Consider the following 20,794-nt stretch of genomic DNA (forward strand, 5'->3'; position numbering starts at 1 on the left):
CTAGCAGTCGAACACAGGTTGGAATCTGTTTCCGCATGAGCATTTTGAACGGCGTTTGTGTAAGGCCCGGTTGAGATCTTGCAAGTCCAAGATTGGGCGTAACCCCCACCTTTTTTGGATATGTTGAAGGGCTGTAGGAACCCTTCTTCATCTCGGCTGGAGGGACGGGCTCTATCGTGTCCTTGAGAAGCAGAGTCGTGTTCTCTGCCCATAAATGCTGGCTTTCTTGCCGTGTACGGAGTTGGAGCAAATACCGCTGAAACGAGCCGGGCGAACTGAATCGTGTAGCTGAGTTGGATGGTCCTGGCAAACCAGCGCGACGGGTTGGACAGCGAAAGTCACGCGTCCAAACTCCGCACGAGGGGCACTAAATGGACGATTGCTTTTGACGTACCGGGCTTCGCGGCTGGGGGGAGCAGGTAATAGCGTGTCGGGAGAAAGAAGAGCGTCCCGAGGCTTGGGTGCTGAGAAAAGACTCAAAGCACTTACCTCCCTCTGTGCACCCGGGAGGGGTTACTGTATTGTGATTCACAGAAAAAACATACTGTAGAATTCACCCGCCAAAGATATATGACCATGATGATTTGCAGATATACAGCAACATGCTGTATAGTTCTAAAGTAAGCATTAGTACATTATGTAGGTTACAATGTAGGTTAACGTTAATTTCAACACATACTAATACATTTTTGGCAAAGGTTGTACATGTAACATAATGCATCATTAACTAATATAAACTATAAATGAATAGTACATTTACAAATGAACCAAGTTGTTAGTTCATAATACCTAATGCATTTACTAATATTAATGAATTTAAACTTATCGATTCATATTGGTTCTGTCACGTTCCTGTGTTGTCTGCCCTATGTTCTGATTTGTGACAGAAATAAACCAAAACAGGAAGCACGAGTAACAAGCGTCCACATACATCAAAGACCGACAGGGGAAAGGAGAAACAAACAGGGTTATATACACAAACACAATGAAGACTAAACGAGACACAGGTGAGAACAATGAAGAGTGCAGGCAGTGAGAGAGGCCAGGAATTGTGGGAATTGTAGTTTATTACACGGACAGTGAGACTCAGGGCGGACAACAGGGAAAACGTGACATGGAACAGGATCGGTGACGGGTGAAACGGAAAACACGGACCAGACAACACGGAAACATGACATAAACGTGATGGGTGAAACAGAACATAGGGCAGACAACACAGGAACGTGACAGGTTCATAGATATACTAATATAATATATTGTAATGTCATGTAATATAATATGAAAGTGTAATATAATATAAAACAGAACAAAGATTCTCAGACTAAATCTTTTGACATTAAGGAGGTAAATCTCCAATAAGTTGTTTTATTAAATTTACTTTAGAAAATGTACACACATTAAACAATCAACATGCACACTTTACTATACACAGTGAATCAAGTTCTTTTCAATATGAAAACAGTATTCTGATCAGGTAAATCATCTCACAGAGATGTATTAAACAATGCATTAATACATAAATATTAAAACAATAGGTCAACACATTAACATATGTAAGGTGAATCTGTTTGAATCTAACACTTAAAAAACCAGTAAATCTGGATTTTTTCATAATTTTAACCAGAAAGGAACAACATACTATCACTTGCATTCCACTAGTTAATCTTTCTGCAAATAAGCCATAGATTTGCTGTGCATTTAAAAGACAAAGACAACTTGTAACATAAAAGCCATTACAAGGGTGATGTCATTAAACTCATACAACCAAACAATACTATAAAATACAAATCACTTTTTCTTTTTTTTTTTTTACCTTTTTTTAAGCATTCACATAAACCAATGATTTTTTTTTTTTTTTTTTTACATTTATTTTAAGCACTTATAAAAATATGAATAAAATCCATAAAATGGGCTGACAATCCCGAACAAAATACACAAGTCCGAAGAGGCACGTGAATGTCAGCAACCATTATCAAAAGAAATCAAAGTCATGCAGCAGCCTTCATCCTTGGACACAAAAATATCCAAGAGCTTTAACAGAGTTTGATGTGACATCTGTATTGTACGGCAAGTCAGTGGGGACAATACGACTTTCCTCACTCAAACAAGGTCGAGGAGAGCATGTTTTCATTTACTTTCACTTTAAGCTGCTTCATATTTGAACTTACAGTTCAAAACCGAGGCCAAATATACAGACAGCCTTTAACAATGCCCTAGAGTGTCCTCACATGTGCATAAGTGAGAATCGTACAAATGAGCTATGGCCTTTTGAGTGCACTGCTCATTGCCAATCCTAAAATGACACTGAGAAAGGTAGCCACATTCCTTTCATGAGAAGAAACAAAAGAAAGAAGGAAAAAAGCAAACCTGTTCCTCATCATTGGTCTGGACAGTCCTGATATAGCTCATCATGCTGTTCATCTCACATCTATCTTCTCTGCTGTCCTGATAACCATTATTTCCTTGCAGATTTGGTCAAAAGCCCCTGCAGAGTACTATCATTTATTAGGGCGGTTTAATAGCTTCTACATCTCTGCAAGGATCCGTCAAAGAATTAATCACAAGATGACTAAAAGAGATCTGCTTTATGTGCTTTCAGGTCATTGCTCTACATTTTTAGTCATTCTTATTTTTGTAATTATTTTAGCAGCAACGTTTTTGGCTGTGTGTTTTTTTTTTTTTTTTTTTTTTTTTGTATAGCAGTGCAAGGATTATAATTAATTACTGGGACTGTAGTAATTCTCCACTTTTGAGTTCTACAGAGTAAGCAGATGTTCAGCCCAAAGTTTGATAAACGCATCTGATTCAGCTGATAAAGGCTCCGAGGAGCATCTGGTGAGCAGCCTAATCAGCGACACGGTCCAGAATGTACAGCTAGTTTAACAAATAAAACACAAAACATTTTTGTCTGAGGTTTGCAAACTAGTATAAAATTCAAAGTAACTGAACTTTTAACAGTCACAAATGAACAAGTCGCAGAATGGACATGGCCAGAAAATTGCAAATCTGTCTCATGACACGCTGTACGAGTACGAAATGGTGAAATCGTGTTGGCTCGTACAAAATTTTACATTTTTTCTCACATAGAGAAAACAAATGAACCAATAAACAAAGTTATTATGATTTTTCAAAGTTAAACCCTTTAACCTCTTACCCAAGCCCTAAACCTAACCATAAGTGTAATAGGAAAATACATTTTGTGTTACAGAGAAGAAAGTAAAACAATCAGGTTTGTAACAAGATTACGGTTATTGTCGACATACATCAGTATTGCATAAATAAATAAAATTTATTAATTTGTTCACTGATGTTTTCTTTCTTAAAATAAAGTGTTGGATAGAAGGCTGACTAAAATTTGATAGTGTACCGATTATATTCTCTTTGTTGATTGGTTGGTCTCTATGGGAATAAAAGTTGTACCTTTTCATACGTGCTAAACTGAACGATATCTTACTTTTTTGTCATCTAGAGATTATGTAGGAAAATGCACACATTCATGACTGAATTTACTAAACAGATGCACCTCTTTAGCACGCACAATTAAATTGCAAAAAAACTTGGAACAATTAATGTAGCTTGTCCCTCCTTTTCTTTAAAAAAAGCAAGCATCTGGGTACAGTGAGGTACTTATAATGGAAGTGAATGGGGCAAATTCGTAAATGTTAAAATAATAACGGTTACAAAAATATAGCCACGTGACGCAAACAATGTTCATGTAAATATGATTTTAGTGTGACAAAATTGCTAACTAAAATTATTACAGCTTCGTAGCCATGTCACCGTAAACCGTAAAAATGACAACGTAAACAACTTTACAACTCAAATAATTTTTAACAGGATAATTAATATTGTAAGTGCATTTTTAAAATAAGCTTCACATTTCTGCCTTTAAACCTTCCAAAAATTCAGCCTGATCTCATGAAAATTACTCAAAATGATATTACAGGGTTTATTACACATATTGCTGCAGTTTCAAGGTGAAATGTCCACTGAGGGGCGCTAAAAGCGAGTTTAATGTTCTCCCAAAAAGATTACGTTTTTAAGGTTAATGCTCTATAGAGTGTTAAATAAATAAACTTTAACAGACACCTAACCAATAGTGTCATAAAAATCAAATGTGACATGATAATTTTTTCTATTTTTAAATGAACAAAACTGACCTACCTACCCTAAATGAGACATCTAAATCAAACCGATGATGTGATAAAAGCAAATGTGAGATGGAAAATGCAAAAGGTGAACCAGCCACGTTATTTTGTGGTGTTTCGATGACGCTTAAGGCTCAGTAGTCAACTAGTGTGCTTTACTGGGTCTCAAACCCAAGTCTTCCAGGTTTTAAGTGCAATGATCAATCAGCTGCACTACCACACAAGCCAGTGTGAGTAAGCTTGTATATGTAGTTGGTTATGCAATGCAAGCTTTAAAATATATCGTCAATTAAATCATGCGTTACAGTAAATGTATTGATGTAATAAAATAGTATTATGTGGGGAGCATTGTGAAAAATATGTGTTTATAAACTGTTAAGCTGCTGTTTTACTCATGATTTCTGTGAAAGTGAATAAAACACATTGCTGTTGTAGCGCCTCTAGTGTTTATTTCACCAGAAAACTGCATCGATATGTAGAACGAGGCACGAAAAAGTGGTTTGGTGAAAATTTTGACCAGATTCCAAAAATTGGCCCCATTCACTTCCATTGTAAGTGCCTCACTGTAACCTTGATTTAAAAAATAAATAAAAAAATCAAAGCAGTAAAAAAAAAAAAAAGTTGAAATAATCTTTTGGGGTGATCAGCATTATGCCACAAATGCAGTTAATTGAGCTTAACTTGTGTTGAATCAGAATATTCCTTTAAGCAGGTGCTAAATGCACCAAAATAGTGCCACACCATGTGTTTTTAAATTGAGTCATTGTCATTCCATTCAGCACAAACATATTTTTTTTCATGTAAATAAGCTTGACCAATTATTTAAAAGTCTGTGTTACATTTTCTATTGATTGAGGTGGAGTATTTCATAAAAATATGATCAAATGATATTGCATGAGAATATAGCATGACAGCTCGGCATATATCCAGGTGTGCTGTAGTCGAGCAGCATTTTAAAGAGCTGATTCAGGTGTCTGGACTGCAGTGGTGGATGCTGTACAGCCCCAGTAAAGTATGCCAAATCACGGTAGTCTACTGCATCCTCCACATCCTAGCACTCAGAACTAACATTTAAGATGGGGCTATTGTAAATTGTGTTCAGTGCTACTTTTGTACATTTTTAATTACCTTATTTGCATACTTTTATTAAATCTGGTACTAAATCAATGCAGACTGCATGCGCAAATAAACAACACTATCAATTGACGCAAATGTTTCTTAGTGAATTCCCACCTCAGCATTTCAGATTTTGAATGGAGCACTTAAAAGTCAAGAATGAGTTAATACTTTTTACTTTTTTTTCAACTCATTAAAGTCAATGACTCTGAAATGGGCCACCATATTGTAATAATTGGTAGCTTTCAAATCCTACATTCTCACTCTACTCTATAAACTGCATTTTGCTCCATCAAAAATGGTCATATTTCCTCCCTAAACCAAATCCTTATGACTGCTTTAGGTCTTAAAGTTGTATGTCTGTTATTACAAGTTTAATAAAAGCATTTGCAACGTTCTCTAAAACCTATTTGAACTAAGAACGTCTTTGGCATGTTGTATTGACTTACAAGTCCAACATGTTCCCTAGGGTCGTAATAATTACATGACTCATAATACACAAATAACAGACGGCAAGGCTGTACATACCACCGGTGGCATAACATACTTCTATATAGCTGTGTGTTTACATTGTATATGTAACTACCTCCTGCTGTTAACACAGTTCAAATAGCGCAAATCCAGTTATTCACAAAACCTCCATAAATGCTAATGTAACATAGTGAAAATCATGAATAAGACTTATGTATACTAAAACATAGATAAGGCACAGAGACAACTCTTGAACAAGTAACTGAAATGGTAAGCAAAGGCAGAATGATAATAAAAGTGATAAAGAAATTACAATTATTTACTAACCCTCATGATGTTCCAAACCCATATTACTTTTTTCCCCCAGTGAAGTGCAAAAGGAGTTGTCAGGCAGAATGTTAGCCTCAATCGCCATTCACTTTCATTTTATGGCAAAGAGCAGTGCTAAACTTCTTCAACATGTCTCCTCTTGTGTTCCATGAAAGAAAGTCAGTAATCCAATCCAATAATTACAAAAGAATCACAAGTTTAACTAACAATAGCTTAATAACTACTAAACAAATATGTAAACAACTTTGGCATGTACATGGAAGTAAGGCATTTGTTCTGAGGAATCATGAAATTGGGATCTTAGTGCAGTTATAGGAGTCATCCCTCCTCTTCCACCAGAACTCTTCAAAAACCTTCGACTACAACCTTGTTAGATTCTCAGATTACCTTCAAGGAGACAATGATACACTGTACATAACATGCAGACGAAATCCAACCACAGTGACGCTGTCGTTTTCCTGTCATGCTTCTCAAATGCATTGCCAGGCATTGGCTCAGATAACTATGGAAAGATGGATCAATAGTCTTGCCTTAAAAGCGTTTTGGTGCACCCATCCCATGGTTCCATAGCGCGGAAGAGCACGGGCAATCAACCCGGTCAGAGGATGTTCAATCCTTCAAACTGTTAACACAAAGCTGATCTCACTGTCGATAATGCAATAATAGAAAGCAAGAAGATGGGGATAGTGTTGGGGTTGGGTCTCCAAGCTCTGGATCCTCGTACACTCATACCTGGAATGTAGAAAAAAATAAATAATGGAAAGGCACCACCCTTCTGAAACTGATTAATTTGCAATTTATGAATACAAACAGTCTAGCAAATATAACAGCAATAACTGGGAATTGAAGGATGAAATTAGCGTTGGGGCTTTCTATCACAGCTTTATTAGTGCTTAGCTCTAAATCTGCCTACAGGTGGACAGTCTTGTATCTGAGTGGGTTTACATGGACTTGCCAAAAGTCCTCTATTTTAACTACTCAACTGAGCTATTTTGCAAGATAAATACAATGAAATTACCCATATATGTATATTTATTGGTGTAATGTAACATGATTTATTCATGTTAAATTTTTGATGTGAATAAAAATAGTTAATTTAGATGTTACCACATTAAGAAAATGTTTTAGGTTCTGTGACTTTATGTTTATTTATTTTTTACAGTTTAACAAACTAGATTTATACACATTCTAGAGAAAATAGTGTGGAGCCCCTTATTAACACAAACAAAGTTAACTTATTTCGAAGGAATGCATAACTATTTAAAAAAATGATTCCCTCCCTGTCCTCTAAGGGCCTCTGTAAAATAGCGATGCATGCCTGTGCAAAACTAGCTAAGGGTGTTGTGGATGGTTGCCTGGGCATTCATGCAGATGCTAGGGTGTTCTGAGTGGACACTTTCTGGCTTTCTTGTCTTATAGCAAGCACCACCAAAAAAAGTTTACAATCAAACATTGTTTTATATACTATAGGTTTTACATCTGTTATATCAGTGTCTAAATCAACATAGAGGTGGACATCCTTAATAAACAAAAATCACAAATGAGATCTGTAATATCTAATTTGTTTCTCCTAGACAGCAATGAGATTAAATTGAGAGCACATAGAGACTTTTGCTTAAAAGATAGTTCACCCAAAAATGAAAATGTTCTCATTATTTACTCACCCTCATGCTATCCTAGAAGTGGTTACCTTCTTTGTTCTTCTGAACACAAACTGAGAGTTTTAGAAGAACATTTCAGCTCTGTTGGTCCTCAAAATGCAAGTGAAAATATCACATAAATGCCACATAAAAGTAATCCATACGACTCCAGTGGTTACATTCATATGTTCAAAAGCGATATTATATGTGTGGGTGTGAAACAGGAAAGTCATTTTTTTTTTTTTTTAACCATACAGCTCCACTTTCAAAATGTGAAAGAATGTGAAAGTGGAGATTTACAGTAAAAAAGGACTTAAATAGTGATCTGTTTCTCACCCACACATATCATATCACTTCTGAAGACATGAAGATATTACTGAAACACTGGAGTCTTATGGATTACTTTTATGCTTCCATTATGCGATTTATTTAGGTTCAAAGGTCTGGTTAACATTCACTTGCATTGTAAGGACCAACAGAGCTGAAATATTCTTCTACAGATCTTCATTTGTTTTCAGCAGAAGAAATTAAGTCATACACATCTGGGATGGCAAGAAAGTGAGAAAATGATGAGAGAATTTACATTTTGAGGAGTACTATCCCTTTAAGTTTTGTGGTTATTAGATTCTAACCACAACCTTTACAATGATCAACAATGTCTCATTTTGTTCAGACGCCAAAGCCTCCAATCAGATGCCAGAGATTTCAATATGAACTCTAACATTTCTCAAATTCTTCTAAGATTAAATTACTATCCGCATAAATTTTTATAGCTCTTTATTCATAATGTATGACAACAATTGTTCCATGTGTGTCTATTTTAGGAGGGATGCTTTAGGAGAAACATACAAGTTCATTATGAAAACAATTTGTCAGGTAATGTTGTAATATACTGTGGCAGAGCGGAGGGCGGGGCCGGGTCGTGATTATACACACCCGGCCCCTTATCAGGCTAATTAAGCCTCTGAGAGGGATAAAGGCCGATGGCAGACGGTGGTGCGACGAGAGAGAGATCATTAACGGACATGTCAGTCATGTGTGTCTTATCATTAAAACTATTATTTATATCGTCAAGCCGGTTCTCGCCTCCTCCTTTCCGGATTTCGGCACCAGTGTAAAGATTTTATTTATCTGACAATCAACCTGACAAATGATGATGTACCAACAAAAGTACATTTTATTGGTTAGATCAGGGGTCTTCAAAAGGGGGACTGCAACCCCAATACGGTCTGACAATTATTGGTTAACCTCTTTTAACCAAAATACCATATTAAGTTGACTTTGAAGCTAAATGTCTCTATGTATTCTATGTCTCTATCTACCAAGGGGCTGTTGGCCTGAAAAGTTGAAGACCCCTTGGTTAGATCGAGTAGAAACAGATAATTGACGTAACAATTCCAGGTTATAACTTTTTCAGAGCTCATACTTAATGGACTCAATTAAGTCTCTTGAGCTGTGAAAGAGCACACTCTGAGCAATAAAAATTTCCTCTGGGCAGTCTAGTGCTCTGAGTGGGTTTACATCGACTTCCCAGTAGAAGCTAGCTGAGCAGTTTTCCCTCTAAACATAAATAACTAATTAATGTTACAGGAGGCTATAAAACCATGCGGTTGGCACTGCTAATAATTTCCAATATTAACAACCAAAAAAAGCCACTCCTTTGCTTTTTTCTTGAAAACTGGTCATTGTAGAGCATCAGATGAAAAATGTGAATAATAAGCCACAGAGAACGGTTGTCCCTTGCAATTTCATCAGACTGTGATGTTGTATTCCTGGGGGACCCGAGACGAACGGGCAGAGATAGATGGCGAGAGCTTGGGATGGTTAATATAGATCAGACTGCTTAGCCCAGTGGAGAATAAATGGTGTACAAGGAGGACACGTCAAATCAGTGAGAACTCGTTTAGAGAGTCGCATTAGACTCTGCGGGCTGCAGTAACAGAGAATATCTACGCTGCAAACTGCACCTGCGCTATTGACTTGAGGGAACGAGAGGAGAACGTTATGAGGTCAACTGTGCGTTGTTTATTTTATAGGGGCCTGTGTTTTTTAATATCCCTTTGGCACTGAATGTCTATCTTTTACATCATGGCCTTCAAAATACGAGGGCAGAGGAACGTGCTATGCATCTGTCTGTGGGTTCAACTCAGATGTATGTAGATCACAATGTTTTGTAGCTGATACAATCGATTTGATTTGAACTCATTCACCAGAGGATATTATATTGCTCAGGTTGCTCTTTCATAGCTCAGGACACATGATAAAGTTCTCAGTTATGTTTAACCCTTGGATGTTCGCAATGATCAAGTCCCTACTTTGAACCTGCCGGGCCAAATTTACCCATTTGTTACCTTCAATTTCTAAAGCTTGTAATAAAGGCTCTGTTTGCTCTATCTCCCTACATTTAGTCTTAGATCATTCCACTAGATGGCAGAGAACACAATACAAATATTTTTTTCTCTATCACCTTCTATTGTGACACAGCCTATAGACATCCAGCCTTTTTTGGGAAGCCTACAAACATGATCTTGGTGTAATTTAAAATCCAAGAACCTCAGCTTTGCAATGATATATAACATTTCATCATCAATAGTCAGGAACATATTCAAAAACTGATTTGTTTTTAATAGCTTTTTTGCTGAACTTAATATATTTACCCAGACAATCTTAGAGACAAGTAAATATAGACAAATTTAGTAGAAAACAACCTAAGGTAAGAAATGATATAGAGTAGGGTTGCACAATTAATTGGAAAAATAATAGAGATTACAATTACAGCTGTCGCAATTATATAATCGTAAAAAGTGTCAATTACAGCATTCCAATTCACAGTCCCATTGTGCCAAAATGGTCTATTTACACTTTGTTTTCAGCCATTGTGTTCATGAATGCAGAGTCAAATCTGACGTGTTTTAATTAGGTTAAAGGCATATCAATTATGCTCAATATCTAAATTATACTGTGAAATTTATTCAATACATGACTAACTAAATTATTATTATTATTATTATTAAAGCAATTCAGGAATATACACTGATGAGCCAAAATATTATGACCACTGAAAAGAGAAGGGAATAATGTTGATCATCTCCTAACAAGGCCACATGTCAAGGACTGGGTAGATTAGATGGTAAGTAGTCAACGTGTTGAATGCAGGAGAAATGGGCAGGAGTAAAGACCTGAGCGACTTTGACAAGAGATAAATTGTTATTGTCAGATGACTGAGTCACAGCATCTCTGAAACGACAAGACTTGTGCGGTGCTCCCAGTCAGCAGTGGTGATTACCTACTGACAGTGGTCCGAGGAGGGACAATCCACAAACCGGCGACAGAGTGTTGGGCGCCCCGTGCTCATCGATGTGTGAGGGCAAAGAAGGCTATCCTATCTGGTCGAAAGTGCCTACAATGGTCACGTGAGCATCAGAACTGGACCTTGGAGCCATGGAAGAAGGTCGTCTGGTGAGTCTTGTTTTCATTAACATAATGTGGATTGCCGTGTACATGTGCATCATTTACCTGGGTAAGTGATGGCACCAGGATGCACTGTGGGAAGACGACTATCAGGTGGAGGGAGTGTGATGCTCTAGGCAATGCTCTGCTGGGAAATCCTGGGTCTGGCCTTTTATGTGGATGCCAATTTGACACGTGCCACCTACATAAATATCTTTGCAGACCAGGTACACCCCTTCATGACAATGGTATTCTCTGATGGCAGTGGCCTCTTTCAACAGGATAATGCGCCCTGCCACACTGCACACATTGTTCTGCAATGGTTTGAAGTGTTCAAGGTGTTGCCCTGGCCTCCAAATTCCCCAAATCTCAATCCAATTGAGCATCTGTGGAATGTGCTATGACAGCTCCACCTCACAACTGAAAGGACTTGAAGGATCTGCAGCTAATGTCTTGGTGCCAGATACCACAGTACACCTTCAGGTGTCTTGTGGAGTCCATGCCTCAGCAGATAGGTGTTGTTTTTGTGGCATGCAGAGGATCAACAGCATATTAGGCTCATCAGTGTAGTTTTCAAGTTGTTTTGATGCATAGCCTACATATATAATATGCCATGCAACTGCCCCACACAAAATAAGTATTTTAATGCAAATTCTATTAATCACAATGAATAAGCGCAATTACAATATGAAATGAAATACTCTGCAAATATGATTTTTGTCATAATCGTGCCGCTCTAATATAGTGACTATTTGGGGCTTACAAAAGCAGTGATCGGAGCAGAAATGAGACTTTTGTGTATTAACTTTTAATTCACAATTTCAATTTGAAATTCTTTTGATGATTATTCGAACAAAATAATCCAATAACTAATAACCTTAATTTGCATTTATTAAAAAAAAATGTAACAGGTGTTTATTTATATATTATATCTTATCTGAACATTTTGAAAATTTAATAAACATATAATGACCACTGAATTAACAGCAAAATAACTTTTGAACAAATTAACATCAATGGAAAAATCTTGTGTTTGCATTATGATGTTAAAAAGGTCTCTTTAGTGATTCTTCTTTCAAGTGGGCAGATTTAATTAATTAAATTTAATAAAGTCTTTGCAATTAGATGAAATAACAATGTTTAAGAAAAATAGTGTGATCTTACTAAGTTTATGGATGTTGATGGGTTCGGTGGCCATGCCCTCTCCACCATCACTCAGCGCTCGGATCTGAATCATGTAATCATCATCGGCGGGTAAAATGAGCTCCACTGAGGTCAGGTTTGTTGTTATTGTGTTAATTTCTTTATGTCTGTTCCTTCTGTATGAAACCTGTAGAAAACAAATGAGAGAGGTGCTAACAACCACTTACCTGTATTCAGTGTGATCTATTTAAGTTGGTAAGGGAAGTACAATCAGATTATCACACATAGTGGGGTGTTGCGGTGTTTAGTAGCAGAGCTGGTTGTTCTGCTGTACTGTATTGCATTTATTTTCTATTTGCAGCAGAAATTAGTTTTATTTTTAATTTCCGTTCCTACTAATGTGGGTAATCTTGCAAAAAGAGAAGTAATATTTGCATTTTATTGTCAATGTTTTCTAAAATGCCTGAGGGAAAAGAACAAGCTAATGGGATTATGTGAATATAATTCCCTATGGTTCAGCTCTGAGGTTTGCATTGCTGGGAAGCACTTACTTGATACCCAGTAACCTCTGACTCCATTTCCAGAGAAATTACAGACTCCCAATGAACAGTAAGCTTAGAGCCAATCAGATTCCATTCCACATTCAGAGGTGGTTGCCCTGGTGCTGAAGGGAAAACACAGCTCATAAGTTGTGATTTGATTGACATCACAGAGAAAGGCTGCAGAGCTGCCTTGTTACAGACAAAAGCCATAATATAAACTGGCCACAAAAGTTTTGGACAGTTAAAATGTATTAATGACATTGCATTTAATCAAACCACGTGGCATCTGCAAACAAATGGTCATTTTCTCAGGAATAAATGTACTTTTCTTAACTCTTCAAGAGTTGTTCGGATCATTAAAGTGGGCTTTCCATAACACAGATAGAGCCAGACCTGAATGCAAGTTTATAGTGGATAGTGAAGAACTACACCCCTCAAACTTGATTTCAGGTCTGGCTCTAAAGCTGGTACCCACTTTTGGGAAGTGCTTTGCCCAGAACAGATGCTGAAGGTAAATTTAATCCTCAAGAGCATCTAAATGTATCCAATGTTTATTTTATTCAAATATATAATTATTTGCTAATTGCCATAACCTTTATTACATTAAAGTATTAACTGCATAACCTACACCAGAAGCTTATACTATACTTTAGCTAATATATTTGGCTATTGGTTAACATTAATGTACATAAAAAAAACAACAACCACATTTTGGAAACATCAGTCGAAAAAGAAAGTTATTGCAGAGGTACAGCAAGTTAATAACTTTGGATGAAAGACATCGAACACAGCATGTTTTTCTTTGAAATAATGACATTTTAAGATCAGGAAAGTGTATTAAGAAATTAAATAGGGTCCATTTTGATTTCATGTTTCTACTTGAAAATAAATGCCACTTGGTTTGATATTTTGCCTTCATTTGTATGGCTATTGTATTTGACTTAAATCTAAGCATGATAACTTTGATATTTTTCTTTATCCTGTTGAATAAAATAAAAAGGATTAAACATTTAAAAAAAATAATAAGCAAAACGCAAAAAGTTTCATATATACTATATCTACAAAGGCTAGGCTTTAAAGGCTTTTGGTTTTATGAATTTTTGTGTGCATACTCACGGGACTTCTTAGTGGTCACATTGATGGTGGGTGAGCGAGGGCCAGTGCCCGCTGTGTTGAAAGAACTCACTGTCAGGAAATACTGAGTGTATGCTCTCAGATCACTGATGTTAACCTTGTTCTGATTAGCGGACACTCTGACTTTACCCATGGTCTCTGGTTTTGTATCATCCTCCCAGTACACCACCTGATTTCAAGAGAGAAAGCACAGGCTGTTTCTAAAGCCTCGGAGACATAACACTGTGTTGCCATTATGTTCAGTGCAATAGAATTATTATACAGGACTGCTACATTTTCTTCCACACAGTGGGTTTGGGGTGACATGGATGAAGAGTTTCAGAGAGGAATGTGTAATGTGTTTTCTATGTCCTCAAAAAGGATCACAAATAGCCATTTCTCTTATTCTGTATAGAAGGCTTCCCATGCATAAGATAAGAACAGGGTACCCTATTCTTATTTTCAAATGGAGCGTTTCCATGGGTACAGAAAGACCTCTGAGGTGCAGCGTGGGAGATGAAAGCCTCTGACAGAACCTATGTTGCATTTCAAAACCGGACAGAGAGTCATTTCCATTTAGACGGAGGGACGCACCTCGTAGCCCAACACTCTTTCTGGAGAAATAGTGAGAATATTCCAGCTCACTTCAATTTCAGTGGCAGAAATGCTTTTGGCCCACACTCCACCTGGAACACCACTGGGCTCTGAATGTAAAGAGAAAAAGAGAAAAAGGTGAATAAAGAAATAAGCGAAGACATAGGATAAGAAGAGATGAGCAAACAGGAAACTAGAATACATGAGACGAGACTAGAAGAGAGGATAAGGGAAGAGGCAAGAAGAGAAGTGACAGGAAGAGAAAACACAAAATGAGATGAGAAGAAACGAAGAGACAAGACAAGAAGGGGTGGGACGAGACAAAAAAGCGAGTAAAAAGATGGCATAAGATGAGATGAGTAGACCATAGATAAGAAGACACAAGACATGAAGTGAAGATGAGAAAGAGGAGAAGAGGTCAGAAGAAAAGACACAAGATGAGAAAGAAGTCAAGATGAGAAGAGGCAAGAAGAGAAGAAAGGGGAAGAGGTGAGAAGAGAAGATGAGATAAGAAGACAAGAATGGAGGAAAGGAGGAAATTAGGTGAGAAGAAAAGACAAGATGAAAGAGAAGACAAGAGATGAGAGGACACAAGACGAGAAGAGAGTAGAAGATAAGACACAACAAGAGATAAAAGGTACAAGTCGAGAAGAGGTGAAAAGAAAAAAAAACAAAAGAAGAGAGAAGACAAGAGATAAGAAGACACAAGACGAGACGAAAAAAGGCGAGAAGAGAAGACACAAGAAGAGATGACAAGACAAGAGACGAGAAAACACAAGACAAGAAGACAAGATGCAAAGAGAGGACAAGAAGTGAGAAGAGAAGACAAAAGACGAAAAGAGAAGACAAGAGACAAGAAGACAAGATAAGAAGAGGTGAGAAGAGAAGAGACAGGATGAGAAGGAGCAAAAAGATAAGAAAAGTGAAGACACAAGATAAGAGAAGAAAAGAGATAAGAAACAAGTCGAGAAAAGATGATGATAAGGTAAGACACAAGAAGATATTAGTAGACAAGAGGAAAGAAGACACAAGAAGTGAAGACAAGAGATGAGAAGAGAGAAGAACAGTTAAAAAGAGAAGACACAACATGAGATGAGGAGACAAGATGAGAAAAGAGGTGAGATGAGGAGACACAAGATAAGAAGGTGAGATGAAAAGACAAGACGAGACAAGAGAAAGCAAGAAGAATAGACACAAAAAGAGATGAGTAGACAAGAGACAAGAAGACAAGTTGAGAAGAGACCAGAAGAGGTGAGAAGAGAAGACACAAGACAAGATGAGGCAAGAGGAGATGACACATGAAGAGATGTAAAGCAACAGATAAGACACAAGAGAAGAGGAAATGAGGCGAGTAGAGTAGACACAAGAAGAAATTTGAAGACATGAGACGAGAAGACAAGATAAGAAAAGAAAAGAGGAGAAGAGGTGAGAAGAGAAGGCACACAACGAAATGAGAAGACAAGAGACGAGAAGACACAAGACAAAAAGAGAAAGGAAGACACAAGATGAGATGAATCAAGAAGAATAGACACAAAAAGAGATGAGTAGACAAGAGACAAGAAGACAAGTTGAGAAGAGACCAGAAGAGGTGAGAAGAGAAGACACAAGACAAGATGAGGCAAGAAGAGACGACACAAGTAGAGATGTATAGCAACAGATAAGACATAAGAGAAGGGGAAATGAGGCGAGTAGAATAGACACAAGAAAAAATTAGAAGACATGAGACGAGAAGACAAGATAAGAAAAGAGAGAGGAGAAGAGGTGAGAAGAGAAAACACACACCGAAATGAAAAGACAAGGGACGAGTAGACACAAGACAAAAAGAGACAAGATGAAAAGAGAATGGAAGACACAAAAAGAGATGAGTAGACAAGAGACGAGAAGACAAGTTAGAAAGAGACCAGAAGAGAAGACATAAGATGAAATGAGAAGACACAATACGAGAAGAGTAAAGAAGAGAAGAGACAGGAATACACACATTGAGATAAGAAGACGAAATAAAACACAAGAGGCGAGAAGAGAAGACACAAAATGAGATGAGAAGACAAGAGATAAGAAGACATGAGGAGAAAATGCTAGAAGAGAAAAAAAACAAGAACAGATGAGAAGACAAAAGATGACACAAAAAGATGCTAGAGGAGAAGACACAAGGAAATAGAGTAGACAAGAGACAAGAAGACACAAGATCAGAAGAAAGACAGGATAAGAAGACAAGAGAGGAGAAGACTAGGGTGGGGATCCAAGAACCGGTTCTTGTTCAGAACCAGTTCAGTTGTTATTTTAAATAACAGAACCATATGATTTTCATGACTTTCAATTCCATTAATTCAATTCCATTAATGCAGTCTGAACACTTAACTAAAATACTCTGACAGTGTTTCCTGCTTCCTGTACGAATTTCTCTTCTGAACTGGTTATTTTGAATTTATAGCGCAAAATATCCGACACTCCCGATATGATCCGATTGCTGAAAAAATGACTCTTTTTAGTGAATCAAAATCACATACATCAGTAAGAGTGGTTACTGAATTTATCTTATGCTGATGCGCAACTCAAAATAATATCAGAACTGTTGAAGTAACAAAATGTAACAAAACTGTCTCTGGAACCTTTTTTTATTTAATGTGGTACTTCAGACCTGTGGGACTTCAATCAGGCAGTGCAGTTATTAAGTGTTTATTAATATGACAATGTGAAGTTAAAGATACACACATGTTTTGTTGTAATCAGTGGAATTATATAAATAATACATTAATTAATTAAATATGTTATCACATTTATTGTTTGTTTACACACACATATAAATATATATATATATATATATATAGTAAGAAACAATTATTGGATTGCATTTATGCCTCTAAAAAGTATGCAAACATATATTCAGTTTATATCCGGTTTGTTCAATCTGCAGAAATCTGAAATGATCTCATCATTTGGCAACAGGCTGCTGTGGGCAGTAAATGCAATAATAATCCTTGTATTTCTTATTTCAACTAATTCTTCCTCGAAGGCACAGAGAGAATCATTAAGAGGAACCAGAATCGGTAAAAGGAATCAGAATCTGAACTGGAATCATTCAATTCCTAACGATTCCCATCCCTAGTGAAGACACAAGGCAAGAAGAGTAGACAACAGAAGAGAGGACACAAGACTAGAAGAGAAGAGCCGAGAAGAGAAGATTGTGTCCTTCATTACAATAGCTAGTGGAGATATGAGAGTAAGACTGTTGCAAAATCTCTGGAAATTGTAAATGACTGGCCTTTATTTTAATGGGATAGCTGAGTGACACAAAAAACATTATCTGTACAGAAATTCAATTAATACTGTTGCTTACTGACAGAACGCTGTCTGCCCGTCACTCTATGCTGTAATAGCAAATATCAAACTGGCAATAAAGGACCCATCTGAAGTCACACCGTGATTCTAACTAGCTAAAAGAATGCCACAGTGGTACTATAAATACTGAGCATGCCAATCTAAGGTTTTAGAGCTAAAATCATCTGACATTGTAAACATGGTAAACAGATGTGCTTTGTAATTGCTATACCAAAAAAGTAAAGTACTAATATAGTTCTTCAGGCAAATAATTACTAATGTTGAATTGAAAAGGAAAGTTGCCATCCATAATGTTGTGTTACCCCATGAAGTATTTCTTTTGTTTATTGCTATAAATTAAAAAATGGTAATCATTAGTGATTTTATGAGATCTATTACAAACTTGATTATCATGACATCTTATTTATATGTGAAGCCAACATGTCCTCAATCGGGAAATAATTTACACTGAAACCATAGCTATAGGCTATTAACTGCCTAAATCTTCAGACATATTAAAAGTGCTGTTTGTGTGCAGGTACACTATATTATATTATGTTGCATCATAAAAGCATATATTGCAAAAGACTGCTCATAATAAGGAATAATTTACAGGGCACGTTCACCATGTTTTCTGTTTGAGTTCAGCGTGTGACGAAAAGCAAAATAGCATAGAAAATCTACGGTCATGCTACACATGCAGTGTGAATACTGCAACCTGTTAATGTGTGCGTCAAAATGAATATGCGCCACTTACGTGCCGGAGATGTGAAATGTGTGAAACACAGTAGGTATTTATAATTAAGAATGTTCTTTTAAAGCTGCATGTAAAAAGCACTGGTAAAGGAATTGATTATGTCCTCGTGTTTTTTAAGAGAACACAGTTTTAGGTACATAACAAGGAAACAAGGGCTTTGTTCAGATAGGCAGCAAAAATCAAACTCACATTTTTTTAGTTGATTGTAGTCTAAACAGCAAAAAAGCACATGACATACCATTTTTACAATCACAATCACGACTACATCCATATATGATTTGAAATTTTATAAAAATCAGATTTTTTGAAATGCGTTTCATTCTGAATGGTCAGATTGGATTTCATACATTTTTTTCATGTTTGTTTTGTTCATTATTCAATATGGTGTTGGGACATACACGTCTACAGCTGTGTCTGAGCTTGCGCTCACATGTGGCATTCATGTATTGAATAGCAAATAAGTGAACGAGCAAACGTTTTTGGACACATGCAGTATGCATGAATGTGTAAATACAGCAATGCCTCTGACACTTACAGTATGTCATCTGATGTGCTTTATGAGTTCAGCACCATGGCGAGATGTCATGAATGTACAACATTTTCAGTTTTCCATTCTGATAGCTACCCTTACTTATTTTTGGCACCCTGCTATCACCTCAGGTCATTACCATGGCAACCGATGTAGAAAACAGATATATTCTACAGTCAACAAACGGATCCAATTTCATCACTTACAAAATGAATGGAATGGATTTAAAAACAAATCAGATTTATGTGCTGTGTGACAAAAGCTAAGGTTTTCCAGGAACTTAACAATAACCACAAAAACGACTGCCAAATTCTTAGGAAAAAGAAAAAGTACGGTCTTTTACTTTTTTAATTTTCATTTGTGACAAGCCAAACTAAAATATAGGCTTTTTAAGGTTTGTACCAGAAATGCATCTACATGCAATGGCTCAAAAAAGCTTTATATTCCCTCCTTTGTAACATTTTTTGTGCAATTTTAATGTGATTTACAATCTCACCATTCTCAGCCGAGAACACAATGGTGATGGGGCTGAATGGTCCCTGGCCTTTGGTGTTGTAGGCACCCACTTTCACATTAAAAGGTGAAAATGGTGGAAGGCTCTCATTCCGGTACACGAAACGGGACTGCCCTGGTACGGAGGTGACTGCGTGTGTCCAGTTGACCTCTCCTAGCGGCCGTAAAGCAATGATGTAACCAAAACCGTCTCCATTTTGTAGTTCCTCAGGCACAGGCTGGGAGGGAAACAAAAACTGTAGTGATATTAAAACATACAGACTAAGTTCACACCCAGAGCCATTCAAAATCCCATGCTGTTTTGGCAAAGAGACGCAGGCTCTCAAAAGCGCAAATGAGCTGCTTTCTAATATACAACCAAATCTGAATTGAATGCCATTACGGGACTAAAGGGCCCAGATGGAAAACAAGCTTGGCTTTGACTGAAGTAATAAACACCCCCATTCAATTCCATTTAATTAGCCAAAACTATTACCTCGCGCAGAGGGAGTGATAATGTAGACAGATGACTTACCTCCCATGTTATTACTAACTCTGACTTGGAGCCACCCCCACCTCCGACATCGGCGGGGGCTGTATCAGGAACTGAGAACAGGAAAAGAAAGGAAAATAAAGCAACATTTTCAGAACAGAAGATTCATGGCCTAGCTTTCTTGTTTCTTTTCTTTTTTTACTTTCCATCTTGTATTCAAATTATCAATATCAAATTAAGCAAGTTCCAGTCCCTTAGCAACTGCTTTTAAAGCTTTTGTGGGCAGTGTAGAGTTAATTGGCTTTGTTGCTCATGAATTTAACCATTTTTCAAAAGTCTCTTCACAATAACACAACCAGAATTTGTTCCATGATGCACAAGAATAAAAAGAGCCACTAAAGCACTGAATGCACCAAAATGGATTACATAATCATGAGATATTTGAAATATACAGGCACTAAGAACCAAGGCATAGGAACAATTTGCAAAGAGGGGGGAAAACGTATTAAAAACCTTATCAACCTGGCTCATGAATTTTAACTAAGTGATGTAACGTTCCCTCAGTAGTCGTAACTGATTTGATGAAAAGCAGGTAAGTCTCTGCAGGTAAGTGCGTGTTCGTTTTGCCATTTGTTTTGCTGATTCAACCAGTTGGCAG

The 20,794-nt window shown here is 37.0% G+C and overlaps 1 protein-coding gene across 1 annotated transcript in view; it reads right to left on the reverse strand.

Annotated features, from left to right (window-relative positions):
• Positions 1–6,690: 6,690 nt before the first annotated feature.
• The window catches only part of cntn3a.2 (contactin 3a, tandem duplicate 2), a 95,233-nt gene continuing 81,129 nt past the window's right edge, over positions 6,691–20,794 (reverse strand). Inside the window, exons 16-22 of the mRNA XM_052091309.1 lie at positions 20,179–20,249; positions 19,648–19,882; positions 14,548–14,657; positions 13,957–14,143; positions 12,850–12,962; positions 12,320–12,485; positions 6,691–6,797 (exon numbers count right to left, since the gene is read on the reverse strand). Of these exons, the coding sequence (XP_051947269.1) occupies positions 6,691–6,797; positions 12,320–12,485; positions 12,850–12,962; positions 13,957–14,143; positions 14,548–14,657; positions 19,648–19,882; positions 20,179–20,249 (989 nt within the window). The remainder of the gene's footprint in view (positions 6,798–12,319; positions 12,486–12,849; positions 12,963–13,956; positions 14,144–14,547; positions 14,658–19,647; positions 19,883–20,178; positions 20,250–20,794) is intronic.

Source organism: Xyrauchen texanus, chromosome 25 (assembly GCF_025860055.1).
Source record: "Xyrauchen texanus isolate HMW12.3.18 chromosome 25, RBS_HiC_50CHRs, whole genome shotgun sequence".
NCBI classification, from domain to species: Eukaryota; Metazoa; Chordata; class Actinopteri; order Cypriniformes; family Catostomidae; genus Xyrauchen; species Xyrauchen texanus.